Here is a 19,462-nt window from a genome sequence, read left to right as displayed (position 1 = left end):
AGATCCGCGTAGAATCGGCTGAAAAGAGCCGCCTTGTCCGCGTCTCTGTGTTGTACAGAACCCGCGTGGTCTCGTATGCCCCCAATGTAGTCTTTCTCACGTTTATCACGAAGTTGTCGGGCCAAGTGATGCCCCACCTTGTTCCCCTGGGAGTAAGAGATGCGCCTGAGTCGCAGGAGGGTAAACTCAGCCCGGTTGTTATAATGGGCCTTCAATTTCCCCCTCACCGCCGTTAACGGCCGTAGGGTCACCCTAGAGGGGTTAGTTTTGTGCGCTTGTTCTAAGTTAGCAAGCTCCGCCTCCAGGTCCTCCCGCTCTTTCCTCCGCAATTTATTGAGGTTCGCATTAAGGGCGAGGCACGTGCCTCGTAACGAGGCCTTGCAGGCATCCCAAGTGACATACACCGAGGTGTCAGAAGGAGGGTTAAGGGTCAGAAACTCCCCTATAGCTCTACGTAGTTCCTTACAGGACGTCTCATCCCGCACCAGCGCTGCCGGAAAGTACCACTTCCGCCATCCGTCCCCCCCCCACCTGCCAGTGCAACCCCAGAACCACCAGGCTATGGTCAGACACAGAGAGTGGGAAAACACTAGACATTCGGACATCACCCCTAAGGGCCTGGCTGATAAAGACATGATCTATGCGGGAGTAGGAGCGATGGACATGTGAAAAAAATGTGTAATCCTTGGTGTGTGGGTGTAAGAACCGCCAGCTGTCTATCAACCCCAGGTCACCTATTTGTCTTTGCGTTTCATCTGAGAAGATCCCAGAGTCCGCCCTACGTGCCCCCGAACAGTCCATGTCCTTGTCCCACACCATATTAAAGTCCCCCAGGAGGAACAGGTGCCCCTCTACAAAGTCTCCCACCCTGACCATCAAGTCCTGCAAAAAACCATTCTGTCCAGCGTTAGGGGCATAAATAACCACAAACGTGCATTGTCGACCATACAGTGATCCCTTCACCATCAGCCAACGCCCCTCCTTATCAATGCTCACTCCTAGGGGCTGAAAATGAAGGGATGCTTTGAACATGGGGGCCACCCCCCTATGTTTGGTGGATGCAGACGCTCTATAAATAAGGGGGAACTGTTTGTGTCGGAGTCTAAGTTCATCTTTCTTAGCTAAGTGGGTTTCTTGGAGGGCTACCACATCGAGATGGTGATCCGACAGGTACTTCCAAAGTTTCTGGCGCTTCTGCGGAGAGTTGAGGCCCTTCACATTCCAGGTACCCACACTAACAGGCATAATGACGTAGTAGGTTTCCGCTCTGCATGCCTCTCAGTGTGGTCCGGTCACCTCCCTGGCCACGGCCAACTGCAGTTCTGGACGCCCCCGGGCCCGGCCCATCCCCAATCGACTCCCTCCATCCGCCCTTCTTCCCTCCTCCCCTCAACAGTACCACACCGTCAATCCTCTCAAGGCCAGGCACATACAAGGAGCTGCTAAACATGTCAGAATGAAAGCAACTGAACAGAAGCGGTAACAGCAAAGGCCAAATTGACCTCCCCCCCCCGGGAAGCATCACCCAGCCCCCCCTCCAGCTCCAAGTGACCCACACCTAAGTAGCCCACAGCAAGTATAGAGTCCATGACCAGACCTAAAATAGCGGCTGCGCCTGAGAGGAGGCACCAGCAACAGAAGCCAAGGAATAACGCCTCTAGATGAGACAACACATCACATACACAGCAGTCAGATGCCACCACTTTCCCACCCAGCCCCTTCCCCACCCCACAAAGATAGATATAACAGTGAAAAATGATACCCAAAACAGTAATAGTAAGAACGATACTCATCGTGATTTCAACGAAGCGTCCCAGAACAGTGCAGCGCACCGTGAAGTCACTGGGAGGGGGGTGAGAGACCTCAATATGATCTCCCAGGGCCTCGGTCCGGGGTGTCTTCTCACAAAGTACTTGTATACCCACGAACCAAAGAACGCGGGCCCCTCCGGCCCCTCAAGGCCGGCAGCCCACAAGTCAGGCTGCTCCAGAGCTCTGCTGCGAAGATGGCAATGTTGCTGAGGTGACGGAGGCCACGCGTCTCCCCTTTCCAGCAGGCTAGCTGCTCGATCCGGCCGCCCACGATCCGGTCCCGACCCCACTCTGTGCCAAGAGGAGGATCGGTGTCGTCGCCTCGGGGAAGGGCTGCCCTCCCTTGAAGCTGGATAATCATCCCCGATGCCCAGAAGATCTTTAGCCATCTGCAGCGAGCGTATCTGTGCCAGTCTATTCTGCCACCGGAAGATTATGCGAAACGGATGGCCCCAGGAGTAGGTGATATTGTGGTTGCGTAGGAAAGCCGTGACCGGTCTGAACTCCCGCCGTTTCTGAAGAGTTGTCGCTGCGAGATCTTGATAGAGTTGCGGGCGATGGTCACGGAACTGCAGAGAAGGAGCGTCACGCGCCTTCTTAAGGATTCTTTCCTTGAGCTGAAAGTCATGGACACAAACTAGAATGTCCGGAGGTGGCCCTCCTCCCCTACGTGGCAGTCCAACTCTGTGGACCCTATCCATTCGGATCTCTTGTACCTCCTCGTCGTCCAGGATCTGGCGGAAGAGGTCATGGACGTAGCCGCGGAGGTCCCCTGCTTCCCAATCGCTCGGAACCGCTCGTATGCGGATGTTGTTTCTCCTGGAGCGGTTCTCCAAGTCCTCCGCATGTGCCTGCAGGTCCAGGTTCTGCTCCGTGAGCCTCAGTACATCTTGCTGTAGCTGGTGGACGTCATTTGCCATGTTAAGGTCGTGGTCCTCGAGCGTGGCCACTCTTTCCCCCACAGAGTCCACGTCCCGCCTCACCTCCCGAAGGTCAGAGGTCAACTGCGCTCGGAGGTCCGAGATATCCTCTTTGATGGACTTGAATAGGTCGGTCATGAATGCTTTAGTGGCCGGCGCCTCGTCATCGGAGCATTTAGGCGAGGAGCTTGGACCAGGGGAAGCCGGCTGCTGAGCGCCCTTCGATTGTCCATCTTTCCCGGCCTTCCCTTTGCGTAGCGAGGTAGCCATCTTGACCTTTCCGAAACGTCCCGTAGGGCACCACGAGCCGCACCACTCCGCCACTAGTTAGATATACCCAGGAGCTCCAGAGGGTACCCCCAGCGGTGGCCCAGGGTGCTCGGCACAAGTTCAGGTCGTAGCCCAGGCAGCCAATAGTTGATGTGTCCGTCCCCTTCGTTCAGCCACTACAGCCCCGAAGAACACAGCGGCTGAGGCCCAGCACAGACGTAGGGAGGTGGGCAGGAGCCCCCTAAGCTGCTAGGTTGGCAAGGGTACTGCGGGTCCAGGCACAATTCTCGGTGTTCACTCGACTCTGCACGCAACCGGTCCCAACCACCTCTCCGGTGCATCAGGCCCCTCGCCTAGGGGGATGGGCGGAGAACCAGCAATGTCGGGGCTCTCCCAGGTGGGAGCCGGTCGGGGCCGTCACCGCAGTGCCTGAGGGTACTTCCCACCTAGTCTTCAGACCGCCGGCGCAGCCGTCGCCGCCTCTCCTGTCCACTCCAGCTTCTCCTCGAATTGCCCTGAGGTGGGGATCAGCCCGTCCCAGCTAGACCAGGCTCCACCACTCGTTATTGCCGCCACGTGGCCCGCCCCATGTCGCTGTCTGTTGCCCGCTGTTCACCCAGTCTCCAATCGGGCGCACTTCTTCCCCCGCGGCCAGGGCACCCACCTCACGTGCACCGGGGCACCCACCTCACTGCATGCGGGTCCGGAGAGTAGCGCCGAGCGATTTCTCCACCAGGCCGTAGACCGCGGCCTCGAGTAGAAGGGCGGCCGCCCTCGGCTCCAGGTGCTCGCCGGCAATAGGCTCCTCCCCCCGGGGAGGCTGAGGGACCCAGCGACAATTCGGCGGCCCAGCACTACAGCTCGAATCCGGTGGCTCCCATCTCATCAACCCGGCAGGTCCATCAGTTTCCGCTGCCCCGGGGATCTCGAGTCTCCCTCGTGTGCCTGCTCACCCGAAGCGCCTCGGTCCCAAACACCGCTTCAGATGCCGGAGCCGTTGGAACAACTCCTGTGCTTCCGGGATTCACACAGCCGACAGGTAGCACTCTGCAGCACTGCTCAGGCGACCAGGTGCCAGAAAGAGCTCCGGAGCCGTGCTTTACAATGCTATACAAGGCCTGGGGCCGGAGAGGACCTAAAAACACGTCCTACTCCGCCGCCATCTTGGCCACGCCCCCCGCTAAACCATTTTAATATCATTTAAAACTGAAGTACACATTTTGTGCCAAAAATTCAGACAAACCAATATTTCATGAGCAGAATTTAGTTTACTTAAAACAACTTTACCACTCAGGGAACAATTAATGAATTGTAAAGACCATAATGTGTATGAGGATGAAAGTCTCTTTCAAACTGTTACAGTATTGCCATCCTGTCATTTTTCCTTTTGACCCTAGAAGATCCCCTGTATTTTTTACTTTTGGTGAGGCTTGATGGGTGTTAAACCTATATACGCCAAACGGAAATTCTGGTACTTCTGAGGACCACCGTTCCAAGAAGCCTGGGTGCTCCTTAGGGCAACCCTTCAAGAAGAATATTAAACATATTCCTCCACCCCTCAGCAGCAGCGGTGCGTCCATTGGGGCGTAGGGGCGTAGCCCCACTAAGCCACATGGACGCACCGTCGCACTCGCACACAAAAAATATTGCAATGAACATGATGACGAATCAATGATATAACTGTAAGCAGCAGCAGCGCGCTACCAGCCGGGACACACCCGACTAAATCCGGAGTGCGCAGGGGGTGGGGCTGGCCTGCTGCAGCTTGAGTGACAGTCCACACTCGGCTGCCGCAGGCCAGAAGCAGTACTGCGCAAGTGCATTTTGGGGGTATTACTAGCCCGAGCATGCGCACACTACCTGACTGAAGTTCCCCTTAGAGAGGGACCAGGGGGGGGCTGCATTTGCCAAGCCGCAGGTTGCATAGGGCAACCGGGCGAGTAGTCATTGTGCCCGCCTACCCAAAGGATTGGCTGGTCCACCACGCTGAAGGGGAGGCACTGCATATGGCCAATCACTGTGTGACTTCATGTGAAGCCATGCAGTGATTGGCCATTTCGGGACGTGCCATTTCGGGACGCGCGTCCTCAATTTCTGTTACAGTTGTGGAGACCCACCCGGTGTAGTCGATCCGATCCCCGACCCTGCCATCCTCCATCCTGCTGAGTTGAGTACTAGAGTCTGAGACAGTGAGAGACTGACCTGCTCCCTCGTGGATGGTGACGTAGATCCGATCCATTCATCACCTGCTGCTCCAAGTGTGAAAAAGTAAGAAGACTAAGTCAAAGTCAGTAAGTCTGAGTCTAAGAGTGACTGTGAGACTGAGTGTTGATTACTGATTAGTGAATGAAAACAAATAAATCCTCAAAGAGTGACAGAGTCGTGACTGAGGCTGAGCAGTATTTAATGTTACCGATACCGTTACGTTCGCAAATCATCAGACAACAAGACAATGATGAGACGCTGATTGATTTACAAACCCAATTAATCTTTACTCAGTAACAGCAAGCACGAGGCAGGCTGGCTGATGCCTGTCGTACAGAACAGACCCGTCCTGTGTGTGCTAGAACCCGCAGCCGGAGGCCCGGACTCAGTAAAGCGCTGTGGTGAAACCGCGAGATGGCCGGCCAGTCAGGATGCTCCTGTCTACTCTAACTCAGCGCCCATGTATGTATATGCATGTACCGCCCGGGCGGCGGCGGCGGCTCTGTACACAAGCGAGGAAGAAGTGTGCCTGCCCTGCTGATGGCCTGTGTATATGTGTGCGACTGCGAGGTTTTTTCACTCACTGCTGCTGTGTGTGACAACTGACAAGAAGACGTGTGCACGGTCACGGAGGCTGCTCTGGCCACTAGTGACTACTGCTCTGTGTAATGAGGGGGGCAGCTCACACACTCACTCCTCACCTCACGGTCCGGCCCCGGGCCTGCACAATAAAGAGAGGATGCTTCCTATGTATTGAACGGTGCCCCCCTAGGGAAGAGAAGGGAAGGGGACTACTCTGAATATGTTTTTACAAGAGCTACTTTTGATTTGGCATCTGCTTTGTGTTCAAGTATGAGGGGACGGTGAGGGAGAGAAAGAGATGAGATGGAACTCCAGTGAACCACCCTGCAGTTACACTAACCACTAGTGGATTGAAAAGGCATATTCCATCAACGAGCACAGAGGAGAGGTGTGCCTTAAGCTGCATCCATCTCCTGCATATCATTCTCGCCCGAGGAATTATTTAAATTGTACAGTTTGCTTCTGCAGATGGTCCATGCTGTGTATGTGCATAAAATGATTCTGTGCAGCAAGGTGGCCTCTAGAGCATGGCTGTTTTTAAATCAGCATTATTTCTACAAAAACAGATTTGTCTTCTACACTAAGTCTTCTGTAAGCAAATCGAATGTAATGACTATATTAGTCTCAAAGTGATGGAAACCTGGCGATTCTAGCTTAGGAGTCGGGTTGTAAGTCGCAGACGGATGGCAGCAGTGAGTGCTCAACTTGCTGAGCCATTGTAACTGAAGGGATGCACGTGGCACCCAACTTGGCACCCATCGTTACTCTTGCTAAGTGTATTGTTGGTCCCGTGTCTGACCAACATTTTTAAAACGTTACTTTAGTATGGGAGGTTTCATTCATCCCCTGCCGTTTCTTTCCTTAACCATCATCACATGTATGGCTATAAAAAAAAAACTCTCCTCCCTCTCCTCCGTCCACTGTGTCCTAGATAAGATAGCTCGGTGGGTTGAGCCCACACTGCAGAGAAGTCTATAATCTTGGGTCAGAGGTCTGAGTCCTCGCAGTGTGTTTGATTATAAAATTGTGTGCTCATGTTTTTTAAAATAATAAAGAACCTTGCTAAGCCAGCCCTTTTAAGCATTCATTCAATATACTGAACTAGGATCCGTGTGCCTCAAAAGGGTGCATTATGCAAAGGATGTCTCTTGTTGGCCTTCAAGTTCCAGTTGTAATTTCTCATTTAGTGTAAGGGAAGGCAATTTTCCTTATGAGAAATATGCTTAATTGTCACAACATTAATTGTGCTATGCAAATTACAGTTTTTCAGTTGCTGCGAGTAATTTTTCTCCACAAGAGAGGCACTCGAGATACTGGCATGAGAGTGGTTTGCATACGTTCTCAGTGAGGCAAAAGAGAAAGGGAGGAACAACAGGAGTACAGGGTCCAAGATCTTTTTTGTGTAGAGTTTTATTTAGCACAAACTCGAACCGATGGTTGCCCTGTCATCTGCCTCTATCTTGCCCCCAGCATGTGCTTTTGATAACTGTGCCATTGAATGTCTTGCCTGGTTTTATCTGATTTCTGGCAATCCGGCCAGCAGCTGATGAGAAGCGAATGATCCCGGAGGAAGAAAGGGGGGGAATATATGTTTGAGTGAGACCGTCTGGGCGAGTTCTGCAGGCCTTCCTATGCAACACTGTGTGCTTTATGTCCCAGGGATGTGTGTTTGTGTGTGTGAGCGTGTGTGAGCGTGTGTGTGTGTGTGTGTGTGTGTGCGTGCCAGCATTTTTCATACCTCCCAGTTCTGACTTTGCATCAATATTGTGCCGACCAACCAGCAGAAATGTTGTTTTTGCACTGGTCGGTCTGTGTAAATTGTGGTTTTCACGTTCCTGACAATGTTGGGGCAAATTACCCCGGCATGGATTTTAAGCTTTATTCTAAGGTTTATTTAGGCATTAATGGTAATCCTCGTCTGTCCGCAACCCACACTTTGCCAGTCAGTTGCAGAGGGTTGGCCATACACTCCGCCAGATGATCACTAAAGAGTTTCTGTTTTCAGGTAACACCCAAACAAGGGCCAACTGGCCATACCACTTTTCTCACCTTTTTTCCTAAACAAATTGGCAGAGCTCCATCTTCCCTCCCAAACAACTTTGCAAAACGTTCGGTTTTGGCATCTCTTCAACATCCACACCCTAGATCATTTTGCCTACTATACCATCCTGCAGCTTTTCAACAAAGGACAACAGGCATCGTGTTGACATTCAACACTAATAGCCAGCACAACCATAAACCTTGACATGCTAATAAGTGCAAACAAAAGAAAAATACGTGCACACCCGGAACTCCACGCCCTGTTTTCTGCATAAAGTATAAAACATAATGGGCATGTCCATAAAGAGCTAGAACAAACAATTCGAACAATAAGAGAAACTATATCAAAACAATAATAACATTGGCTAAATGAGCATTTCCCAAAACTCAATTTGACCATTTCCAAGAAGGCACCAAGACCTGTTCTCCCTCGTCAATCCTTAAACTCCAGTATCATCACATATCCAGCTCTTGAAGACCCCAATCAAAGGCATATTGCAGCATGCCCAGTACTTACAAATGTTCTTGCAGAATGTCATGGCAGTGCACGTTTGATTAACATGACAACCCATCAACCTGTGAGCTTTGGAAAAGCCTTGAGTGTCGTGTAGTTCGTGGTAGTATTGTGCATTCTTGCCTGTGGTCTATCAAAGACTCGAGGGGCTTGCTCTGATGCAGCGTGTACAGTGCAGAGACCCTGTCCTTAAATCATTGGCGCTGATGGTGGGGAAATTAGCGAGAAGGGGTGAGTGCTAAGGTGGAAAAAAAGGGAGTGGGGGCTTTGTTGGCAGAATGCCCCAAATGGTCTGTTTCACGGTGTGCCTGATTAGTCAGAGGTGGTGTTACTGTCTCCTGGTCCCTGAAAGGTGGCGAGTAAGTCGTCCCATACGGACACGATGGGCACTTCCGTAATCCACAAGCTTCTTCCCGGCAGAGCTTAGTGGCTTCCGCTCTGCCTCATTTCAAAGTTGCCTCACCCGGGAGTGCGCTTGCTTTCCAGTACGTTGCAATAATTTGATGTGCCATTAGAAATGCCAGGACAATAAAGTGATTAGAGGCACCGCCAAACGTATGATGTTTATATCGGTTCATTAGGTTGCTGGCTATACAGTTTAGGTCCATGCGGCCTGTAACTTTGGTAATGGTGTCTGTGACCTCTGTCCAAAGGGTGCGGGCAATTTGGCAGCTCCAGAACATATGTAACCTGTCAGCTCCAGTGCGAATCAGCATGAGCTGTTGGGTGATGTCTCAAGGTAGATTTTGTATAGCGTGGCCAGGGTAAGGTGTGCCCTATGTAGGATGTTATGTAGTATATATTGGAAATGGGCATTGCAGGAAACCTTCTGAGGAGGTATTCTATCCCATTCCATCTGGGTCAGCTTGCGGCCAATATCATTCTCCCAAGCCCGTCTGAGCGACATCTGTTGGTCCTGGGTTTCACATAAAAGGACCATAGTAAGCCAGGTGGCCAACACCCTCTGTGTATTATGTGTGTCTCTACTATGCTCCACAGTCACTTCAGTTCTCTAGTTAGCTGCCTAAACGTCAGGATTGATTCAGAAAAGGGGGTGGTGATGAACAGAGTGTCTGAATTAAGCAGACCACTCTTACCCAGTCCAAAGATCAGGGCTTGATCCATCACCGTTATTTATCTCACTGCCCCATCCCAGCTCAGAACCTGGCTATATGCAAATTAGTCTGTCCCTGGCCCAGTGCATCATGGGAACAGGGCAGACCAAACTACCAAGCCAATTCTTCACCAGTCAGGATTGGCCCGCCGGGTGGTCCGTGGGCTCCATCTGTTGGTCAGAGGGAATGAGGACCCCCTCAAGTCTCTGATTCCCAGAGTTGCACTTCCTCCTGACCTATTTGCACCCAGAAGGCCTCAATGGAGCATGGGGGGGTCTCCAGAGCATATTGTGGCATTTCCAGCATGACTCCCAGTGCCTTTCTGAAGCTATTGTATGCCATTCTTGGGAGGCTGCTACAGGGCATGGGCAGCACTGCTTTGGAGAGAAATAGTTTTTGCACAACTCGAAGTGCCCTCTTCTTGGGCTCCATGTCTATATCTGCTAAATGGTGCCCGTCAGCCAGCAGGTAGGCAGCTGTAGTTGTTCTGCTAGGTAGTAGTGCTCAAGGACCGGGGTGCCCAACCCTCTCGCTCTGTTGGGAGCTGCAGTTTGGTCAGGGCTACTCTGCGCCTCCCCTTGTTCCAGATGAGGCCACCGAGCAGTGCATTCAGTAATTTGAATGTGCTCCTGGGAATACCCACCGGCAAGTTAGTGAAATAGTATAGGAGTCTTGGGAGCATCACCATTTTGGAGAGAGATACTCAGCCCTGTACAGTAAGAGGGAGGGGAGCACCAAAAGGTGATTTGAGGCCAGAGGGAGGCAATCGCCGTTGTGAGGTATCCTTCTATTTAATCTTGGGGTGAGTGGGGCCACTGCAGTGGTTAACTTACAACTACAGTGTAAGGTTCAGGGTGTGAAGTGCAGTGCTGTTGTGATACGAGTGAACATGTTATGCAGTGCAGGTAGAGCGCTGGTGCAGATGCATGCGTAGGTGCGTGCTGCACCACTGCAGGTGCGTGCTCCTGTGGAGGCATTCATGTATGCACTAGTGCAAGCGAAACCAGGGGAAATGTTCTACGAGTCACTGAGTCTACCTGGTGGTATCTTCTCTGGAATGTATGCGTTCTACGAATACAAATGCTATGAATGGGATGAAGGTGGACACGGCTGATGAAAACACGGCCAGGTCAGCGGCAGAACTGTGGAAGTTCCTCATATGATATATTTCTACTAGCAGTTCAACACTTATGAATTGATTGCGATGTTGCGGTTGTGCAAATATATCAAGCAGGCATAACTGAGTGGTGCCTGCTTTCCTGAAGCATATCACAATAAAGTATTGATCTAATACTTAGTAAAGCTTTGGTTCTGCAATGACTGTTACAATGATTCGTTGTTCAGGAAAATGCAGTTGGCGTGTCAGCACTTGTCCGTCACCAATGTTTTGTGAAGGCTGTTTCCCAACTGATGTGCAACTTCTTCTACTCTTAGAGCTGAGATTTTCATGAAAGTCTTATAGTCCGAATTCAGCACCTGAGCGTAATAGGACGGAATGTATGAAGCTCTGTGGTTATACTGAATAAGCAGCTACCTATGTTATGCCATCTATTAAATGTAATAACTGCACTTTCACAATTGCTTTATTAACCTTCCTGCTTTCTCAAATTAGCTTGAAAATGCACGATTTTTCTGCTTTTTTTTCAAAATTTTCTTGGCGGGGGTTATCCCCCCAAACCCCCCTTATGGGTTTCGGGCTCGCGCGCTGCGCGCGCTCGCTACGCCGCTGTATGCAAATCACTTTGCGCCCCACCGCTTTCAGATGTCACCCACCGCCCCTGCCCCTCAGCCTTGACTTCATACTGCCGTCAGCTCCTTAGGCTGACCAGAGAGATGCTAAAATATTTATACTTTTTTTTATGGTGCAGTCTTTACAATAAGAGGTGAAGTCTACTGGAATCACAGGCATTGGCAAGAGAGTCCTCCTTTCTGTTAATTTAATGAGAGTTACGATGTTCAGTCTTTAAAGGCATTATGAAATTATTAATGAACACAAACATCACAACATGTGTGTGTAGAAAAGTGATCAATCATATCCAGTACACCGGTCATTATGGCTACTAGTCACACATTGCAAACCAGAGGGCCTATTAGGATGGAGGGTGGACTTCCGTCCACCTGCCACCCTAGTTGTGCTGAGACCGGCCGCCAGTGGTGCCCCGGTCACGCATCAGCAATTAGGATGCCACTGCCACCGCCACCGTGGTGGTGGCATCCTCTATTCCCAGCATTGTGGCGGGTGATGCTCACAGCACCGCCCGCCACAATGCTGGGAATGCACTTTGTGCATTGGCATGCACAAGGTGCAGGCACCGCGCGGTGCCTGCCACTTTGTCCGTGCGTACCATATTTAGCCTCATGTACCCCCCCACCCCCAACATCCTGAGGGCCCGCAACGGGCCCCCAAGTGCTAAATCTGCATGCCTTTCTGCCGCCACGGAAAGGCTTTTCCCCGCATGCATTGTAATATGGATGGCAGTATCTAACAGACACCGCCACCATATTCAAACCTTTTCCGCCCGGTCGACTCATCGACCGGGCGGATAAGCAGTGGACGGTCTTTCGCCGCGGTAACCCCAGCCAACATAATCAGGCAGGGGTAACTGGCATGCGGGCGGAGTATAATGGCGGGCGGATCACCACCTCCATACGGGCAGTGGTGATCCGCCCGCCATTATAATAGACCCCCTAGTTTTTGAGTAAACAGTGATGAGTGCAAGAAAGAGGGCACATGAATGATGATGTGAACTCACTCCCCTTGACTTCATCGTCCCCAGGGGCTGTTTTGAGATGATGCACATATTCATCTGCTAAAGTGACCATTCTGGGGTTCCTCTTTATATGGGGTCATGGAGCCAGCTGTGCTATGGTGCATGCTGGGGACAGGACAAGACTGGACACTCCTATTTTCTGGGAGGATCGGAAACCCATCTGTCCCCATTCATTGTTTTGATTGGTTCTTCCTAGATCTGAACCAGTTTCCACTACTTTCCTCATGACCACTTCTAGAGAATTCTCTCAAAACATTCATGTTGAAACCCTCACCCTTAAACCTACAACCTACAACTGCACACACTTCATCATACAGGGAGTTTTTTTCCCAATTGTAATCGAAATTCATCCGTGTAAAAAAAAATCTGCAAATCCTTATTTTGTTAATCAGGATCTGTGACTTATGCCAAAAAATACAACTTTCTGCTCACCTTAGTTGTACTTGGTTGCACAAAAGCGTATCGGAGCAGATGGTAGCGTCCTAAAATGGTTCTCCTCATTTCTACATAACCGCTCCCAAATCGTAAAGATCAAAAACTGGATCTCCCACACCTCCACTTCAACTCAGTGTCCCTCAAGGCTCAGTCCTCTCCCCCAAACTCTTCAACATTTACATAGAACTGCTCACTACCATTCTAAAACAAGCAAACATCACCTACCACTTCTATGCTGACGACACCCAGCTGTACCTCGAGGTATCCTCCCTCGATGAAATTCTTCGACTCAACTCCACACTTTCTAAAGTAGAAAATTGGCTAACACTTAACCACCTCAAACTCAACCTAGAAAAAACTAATTCCTTGTCTTCTCCAATCATGAACAACCCCCTTAGATCCAAGAATGAATAAACAACCTTGACTCTCTAAACTGCAAACTTACTCCAGCGAAAACAGCTAAATCACTAGGGATCTCTCTAGACATAAATCTCAACATGAGCTCCCACATGAACTCCACCGCAAAAGGCGCCCTCTACAACCTAAAACTCCTCAACAAAATCGAACCTTTCATACTCCCCAATGACCTAAAAATCGCAACCCAATCTCTAGTTCTGTCCAGACTAGACTATGGAAATGCCACACTAACTCGGACACCTAAAACACACATAGCCCCCATGTAAACCACCCTAAATGCAGCAGCAAGAATGGCCACAGGTACCAAGAAATACGACCACATCACCCCTGCATTACAGACCCTACAATGGCTACCCATCGAAGCACGCTGCGCTTTCAAAACTGCCTGTCTCACCCATAAAGCCTTACACATGGGCAAACCGGACTACCTCACAGCCAAACTCCCAAAAGCTGGACAATCAAGAAACCTAAGAAGCTCCAATTCGCTCCTCTTAATCCCCCCAAAAAGACAAAAACAAAAAGCCCTCTTCCGCCCTTTCTCAGGGAACGCCCCAAAAATCTAGAATTCTCTCCCTATCCACTTCAGAACCAATCCCTCCTTCACGAACTTTAAGAGACAACTAAAAGAATTTCTCCTCAAGCGTCATCTCCATGCATCTGATCAATCACATTGATCTATAGGACCTCCAGCACTCTGATGCTACTCACTGTATTCTAATGTTTATGTTTCTTTACATGTATGCTGTAAAGCGCTCTGATACCCTTTTAGGTCTTGTAAGCGCTATATAAAACTCCAAAAATAAAATAAATAAATAAAATAAATAAAATGTTTTTGATGTTTTCAAGCCAACTGTAATTTCAGTAGGTTGAAATGTAACTGCTAGCTCGAGGTATAATAGGATTGAGAGCACACAACGAACCTGGCTTACAAAGCCATTTGTATGTATACTTTCAACTTACAAGTACAGATGGCTTTATTTATGAATGCAAATACATGTTTTGCAGGGACAATACATTCATTTACACCCATATCCCGTTCACTCACACATATTACCACCAGCATGGCATACTATTACATGGGAGAAGAACTGCTCCTAATCTGTTGCCATGAGTGAGAAGTGGGCATTACATGGAAATTTGGGCACAAGCACAAACGGATGAGTTTGTTATCATTTGCAATACTTTTCTTGGTCCATTCCTGCACAAGAACTGGTTGAAGATTTACTCCTGCCAAGGGAATGGGTTAATCCATTTCACTGGTAGGAATAGGCAAGTATTTTCTTTGTGTAAGGGAAAAAAAAAGTTTAGCAAATGCACTATTGTTTACATAATTTACACATTCAAAAGTGTACACTTTTTGCAATTATGCAAACGTAGCTACTTATATTTGAGAGTAATCCCGGAATTCTTTGAAAATCTTGTCAATTTATATGTCTACAACTAAACAGAGGTCTAATGTAGACTTACGTTTATTAGAGAACAATGCCACTCAATCTACCTTGGAAACAGTCTAAAACAGGTGGCTCCAGTGAGTAAATTCTCCAGCTACATGTGAGTAGCTCGCCTGTATGCAGCCTTTTGCATGGTTGAATTATTATATTTATACCAAATTAAAAAGCATGTATTCAAGACAAAAATATGTGTATTTTCACCACTCATAAGCTGATGATTGAAGAAAAAGAGTTGAATTTTAAAAATGTGCTTAAAGCTATTATTTGAGTTGGAGAGGTTTATTATTCCTAGTTATACCACGCTGCCAGGGGATCGTAGCTATGGTGTGTATGTACTACCTATGTCCTAGTTCAGGTAAAATTGTCAAAGCCTTTTTTACATTACTGCTGGAAACCTTGCTGACACTGTTGGATGGGATGGTCACTTTTACATCACTAGTATTAGTAGCTCGGGATAATTTTCTTGGACATAAGTAGCTCTTGTAACAGAAAAGGCTGGAGACCCCTGGTCTAAAACCATGTAGCAGTTGACACTAAAAAAAGACTGGTAGTCTATCATCAGAGGGCTTTTTAAACTTGGAAACAAATGTAGTATATGCAGTAAAATGGAAAAACACCATGTACAGCCTCCTAAACGCAGAAAGAGTACCAGGAATAATGTTTAAGGAAATAATTAGCCACCAGTGGCTTTTGTTGACCTTGTGATATTTTCTTAACCCCACCCTCTCTCTCCCAACCCGCTCCCCTGACAATGAAATATCTGCAGAGTGCAAAGTACATGCTGTACCTTTTCATCTTGTTCGGTGAAGGTTCCGCTGCTTCCAGATCTTTTGTTGATAGCTTGCGCCACACCAACAACCTGTGGGATAGAATGAAAGGCGAGTCAGCCTGTTTTCCATCCTGCTCGTGTACAGTGCAGGCCCAGCAACAGGGAATTTCAAGAGGCTGCAGTGAACATAAAACGCATTTTAAACTTCAACAAGAGGGCTAATTAAATCGCTAGGTTTATGGCATTTTATAAAAAGTGGGGTCTGCTTCGCCACGCGAGTCATGAATTATGACTTTTGGATTCGATGTTCGACAATTCTTGGTACTGGTTAAAAATGATCTTACTTTGTAACGGTTGTGGGTCCTTTTGCTAATTTGTACATCTCCTCCTCATTTTGTTTCATTAGTAGAAATGTTGCAACCTTAAAAGAAGGGTCACAACCTCTGTTTGCTCTTTTTCGAATCCATAATTTTGGTTAAATTGTGCTCATTCTGGGCCAGAGCTCTTCATTTGCCATTATTCTGAATGTTAGTCACGGGCTTCAACATCAGCTGCTCATGATGCCAGCATTAACCCCTTTGGCGCTGATGACGAGCTCAGCTCGTCATCAGTTGCGCCGCTCGCACGCTGATGACGAGCTGAGCTCGTCATGTAACGCGGCTTTTTGAAAAAAGCCGCGTAGCGCGAAAATCGCCGCAGCGCGCATGCGATTAAGAGGTGCACCATCAAAATGTATAGTATTTAACCCCTTGGCCTAGGGGGCAGGGGGGGCCACGCAGCGCTGCCATGCTTGTGACGGAACCACTCCGTCACGAGCGGCGGTGGCGCTGTGCTTGTGATGGAATGGTTCCGTCACGGCCCGCTCGCTCAATAGAACGCGCCGCGCAGGCGGGAAATCGGCGCCACGCAGGCGCGGCGGCCGGGCCGCGACGGAACCATTCTGTCACCAGCACGCAAGGGGTTAATAACATGGCCGTTAGGATTGATACAACGCAGAATGTTGGAGTTTATAGTGTGGTGTTACCAGCGTTGTCGCTGTGCCCAGGGCTTTAAGTGGGCCGGGTCTTGCTGGTGCTCAGCATCAGCAGTTCTAAAAAGCAGGTGCCGATACGGACTTCTATCGGGCTCCCTATTTTTGCCCTCACCCCCAGGGTGAAACAAAAAATTCTTAACACTGCAGCAATGCCACCCATCACTGCCTTTGAGGTAACTTCAAGGAGACTCCTTATTGTTTTTTTACAGTCTCATCATTTCAGAACGAAGTATTGTCAATATTATATGCAACAAAGCCAGGGCTTTAAGGGGGCTGCACCGGCAGTTCTTAAAAGTAGGTGCCGAGAGGGGGCTCTATCGTTCCCTCTATTTTCGCCATCACTCTCAGAATAGAAAAATAATTCCTAACTCTGCAGCAGTTCATTTTTATGATGTAACTTTAATTTTTGTGCAGTTTTATATTGCAAAACGTGAAGTGCTTTACATGAGCACCAACAAGGATATATTCATTTATTTTTTGGTAGGCATGGGCAATTAAGTGATTTGCCCAGAAACACAGGATGTTGAGCTGACGCTGAGACTCAAACCGGCTTCCTCAACTCCGAAGTTGGCAGCTCTAGTCATTACACCACAACCTCTTGCGCAAGAACTGAAGCATTTTCAATATTATATACAACAAAGCCATAGTTTTATGTATGCATGTGGTATATTTATCTTATACTACTAACAGCCTTTGACAAAGCCAATAGTCCTGGCTTGTTGTAGGTGTAATGTTACTTGTTGTATTATATATGTGGAGGCAATAACAGAAGCAGTAACATTCCAGTTGGGAGGTACATTGAGCTGAGCACAGATTTTTTTAGCATAAATGTTTTAAGCCACGCCCTTAATTATATCGCCCATGCCTCTTTGAGAGACCCCCCCAATTTTCTAATCCCCGGCTGTGCCCATTACTATTGTCAGTAGTGGTGGCTGGCTTGTACCGAGGGTAGTGAAACGGTGGGGTTTGGGCAAAAACAGATTAAATTAAATAAATCCACTTACCTACGTAGCGCAACAACCTCCTCCCTCGGGTGCCTGCACTACCCAATCCTGGAGATGCTTTTAAACCATGAAAGCAGTGCCAGGATTGGATAGAGCAGGCTCTCCCAGTGCTCCTAGGAGTACTGGAGGCCTGCTCTTTCTCTAACCTAGCTGTCTAAGACAGCTAGGTTAGAGAACTTTAAAATGCGTATGTCTGGCTGGCCGTCCCAAGACGGCCGGCCAAACAGACATGCGCATTTTGAGCACATCTCCCTGCTGCTGCCACGTGGCAGCACTGCCCCTGCCCCGTCCAGAAATTCAGTTCGGGGGCGGGTTGCTGAAAAAATAAAACGGTAGTAAATAAACTTTATTACCGTTTTATTTTTCAGCTCTGGGGCTAGTGAGGCGACGCTCCTCCGCTCAACTGGAGGAGCCGCCCCTGATTGTAAGCAGAGAGAATGCTGGCACTGCAAGCACCAAAAGCCAGCCTGCTGGCATGGCATGCATCCTAGGACCAAGTTGAACGGATGTGCTTTTGGTACCTATGGTTTAGACAGAGGTTCTTAGTGTAAAAGGTATAGAAGAGATCTTACACTTTTGGTGATACTTCACAGCAGCTTGAGTGTGCCTTGTGTGAAACCAAAAAAGAACTGTGGATGGAAAAGAACATTGATGTGCAGATAACCAACCTACCCAAATGGTGCCAGTAGCAGTAGCTACGGCAATAGCAGCCATCGAGGTCCAGGAAGGAATAACAAAAGGGGATTTGTAGCAAAAAGAGGAGTTGCAGCAGATACCAAAGACCAGGAAGGGATCACAAGAGTGGATTTGTAGGAACAAGAAAAGTTCCAGAGGCTATATAGTTACAGGAATGAAAAACAAAAGGGGCTTTGCAGCAAAAGAGTCTGGGAAGGAGTAACACATGGGAATGTGTAGGAATACGGGAAGTTGCAGCAGTTATTGAGGTCCAGGAAGGAAAAACAGGAGGGAATTTGTTGGAACAAGAGAGGTTGCAGACGTGTTCTTGCAATGATGGAATGAGCTGTTTGACATTATCTGAATCCACCATCACTTCTTCACAGTAGGAACACTATTTTCTATCAGATAGAATATAAGCATGTAATTTAAAGGTGATCAGCTGATACTGACATGATAACCTTTTGAAACGGGGTTAAGGATCTTCCATCTGCACATATTTTGTAACCAGACAACTGACATGGTGAAGTTTAGTCTGTGGCAAAAAAATCGCTTTTTGGTTCTTAACTCCCAAATTGATAGCACCAGCAACTCAGCTGGAAGTCACAGTCTCACAATCAGACACTGAAGTCACAGCCTCAAACATTCAACCTTACCACTCCCTTCTTGTGCGAGTGTAACGGACTTTAACCACACCCTACTTGCAAAAGAACCCTGGCTCGGTTAGCCCTTATTAGGGTTTAGGGATTAGGGTGCACATTTGCAGGGAGGGACAACTACATGAATTTGAAGCTTTTTATGTACATGGGCAAGCAGTGGCTTTGAAATGGAGGAACAAACTGCTAACTGAATAAGCATTGATAAAAAGCCAATAGACCTGGCCCTAGCAAACTTGTCAATGGTTTCTGACTTGTATTGCAGGCATTTGCCATAAAAATAACAAGTACTGGCGTAGCCAACAGGTCTGGCCTTAGTAAGCTGGAGCAATGGTAAATTTCTATTGTAGCGTATGCCATAAAAATGGAAAAAAACTAAATATATAGTCACCTATAAGTTGCCTTATGCTTCAAATAATAAAAATTAATTGAAAAAATATACAATGGTAAAGGTTTTATGCTAGTGGATTTTAAAAAAAATCAACAAGCTTTTTTTCATTTATGACATATATTTCATTATTATTATTTGTGAAGGAGACAACGATAAACCAACATCTAACCAAGCACTCAAATCATGGGTAACTGCCTTAACAATACAGGCTGAGCCATGCGTGCCGTTTCCCTGCAAGTAGAACCACGCTTGCCTCAACCATGCATATGCAAGGTTAAGGCAGTGCTCGGTCTAGATGCTGGAATGAGCAGGCAGGAAGAGGAAGGAACGGGAGAGGACGCAGTCAGGTAAGTGGGGCTACAGCCAGGTTTTGAGGGGATGAGGTAGTTTTTCAGGGTGGGGG

The 19,462-nt window shown here is 48.3% G+C and overlaps 1 protein-coding gene across 6 annotated transcripts in view; it reads right to left on the bottom strand.

The window, feature by feature from the left end:
- PDE5A (phosphodiesterase 5A) overlaps window positions 1-19,462 on the bottom strand; it is an 869,998-nt gene that overhangs the window by 448,513 nt on the left and 402,023 nt on the right. For all 6 annotated transcript variants that reach the window (XM_078675926.1, XM_078675927.1, XM_078675930.1 and 3 more), the window contains exon 4: window positions 15,319-15,390. In XM_078675926.1, coding sequence (XP_078532052.1) covers window positions 15,319-15,390 — 72 coding nt within the window. The remainder of the gene's footprint in view (window positions 1-15,318; window positions 15,391-19,462) is intronic.

This window comes from Lissotriton helveticus, chromosome 2_1, assembly GCF_964261635.1.
Source record: "Lissotriton helveticus chromosome 2_1, aLisHel1.1, whole genome shotgun sequence".
Classification (NCBI taxonomy): domain Eukaryota; kingdom Metazoa; phylum Chordata; class Amphibia; order Caudata; family Salamandridae; genus Lissotriton; species Lissotriton helveticus.
The sequence above is the reverse complement of the archived record's forward strand: the minus strand, read 5'-3'. Positions and strand labels throughout refer to the sequence as shown.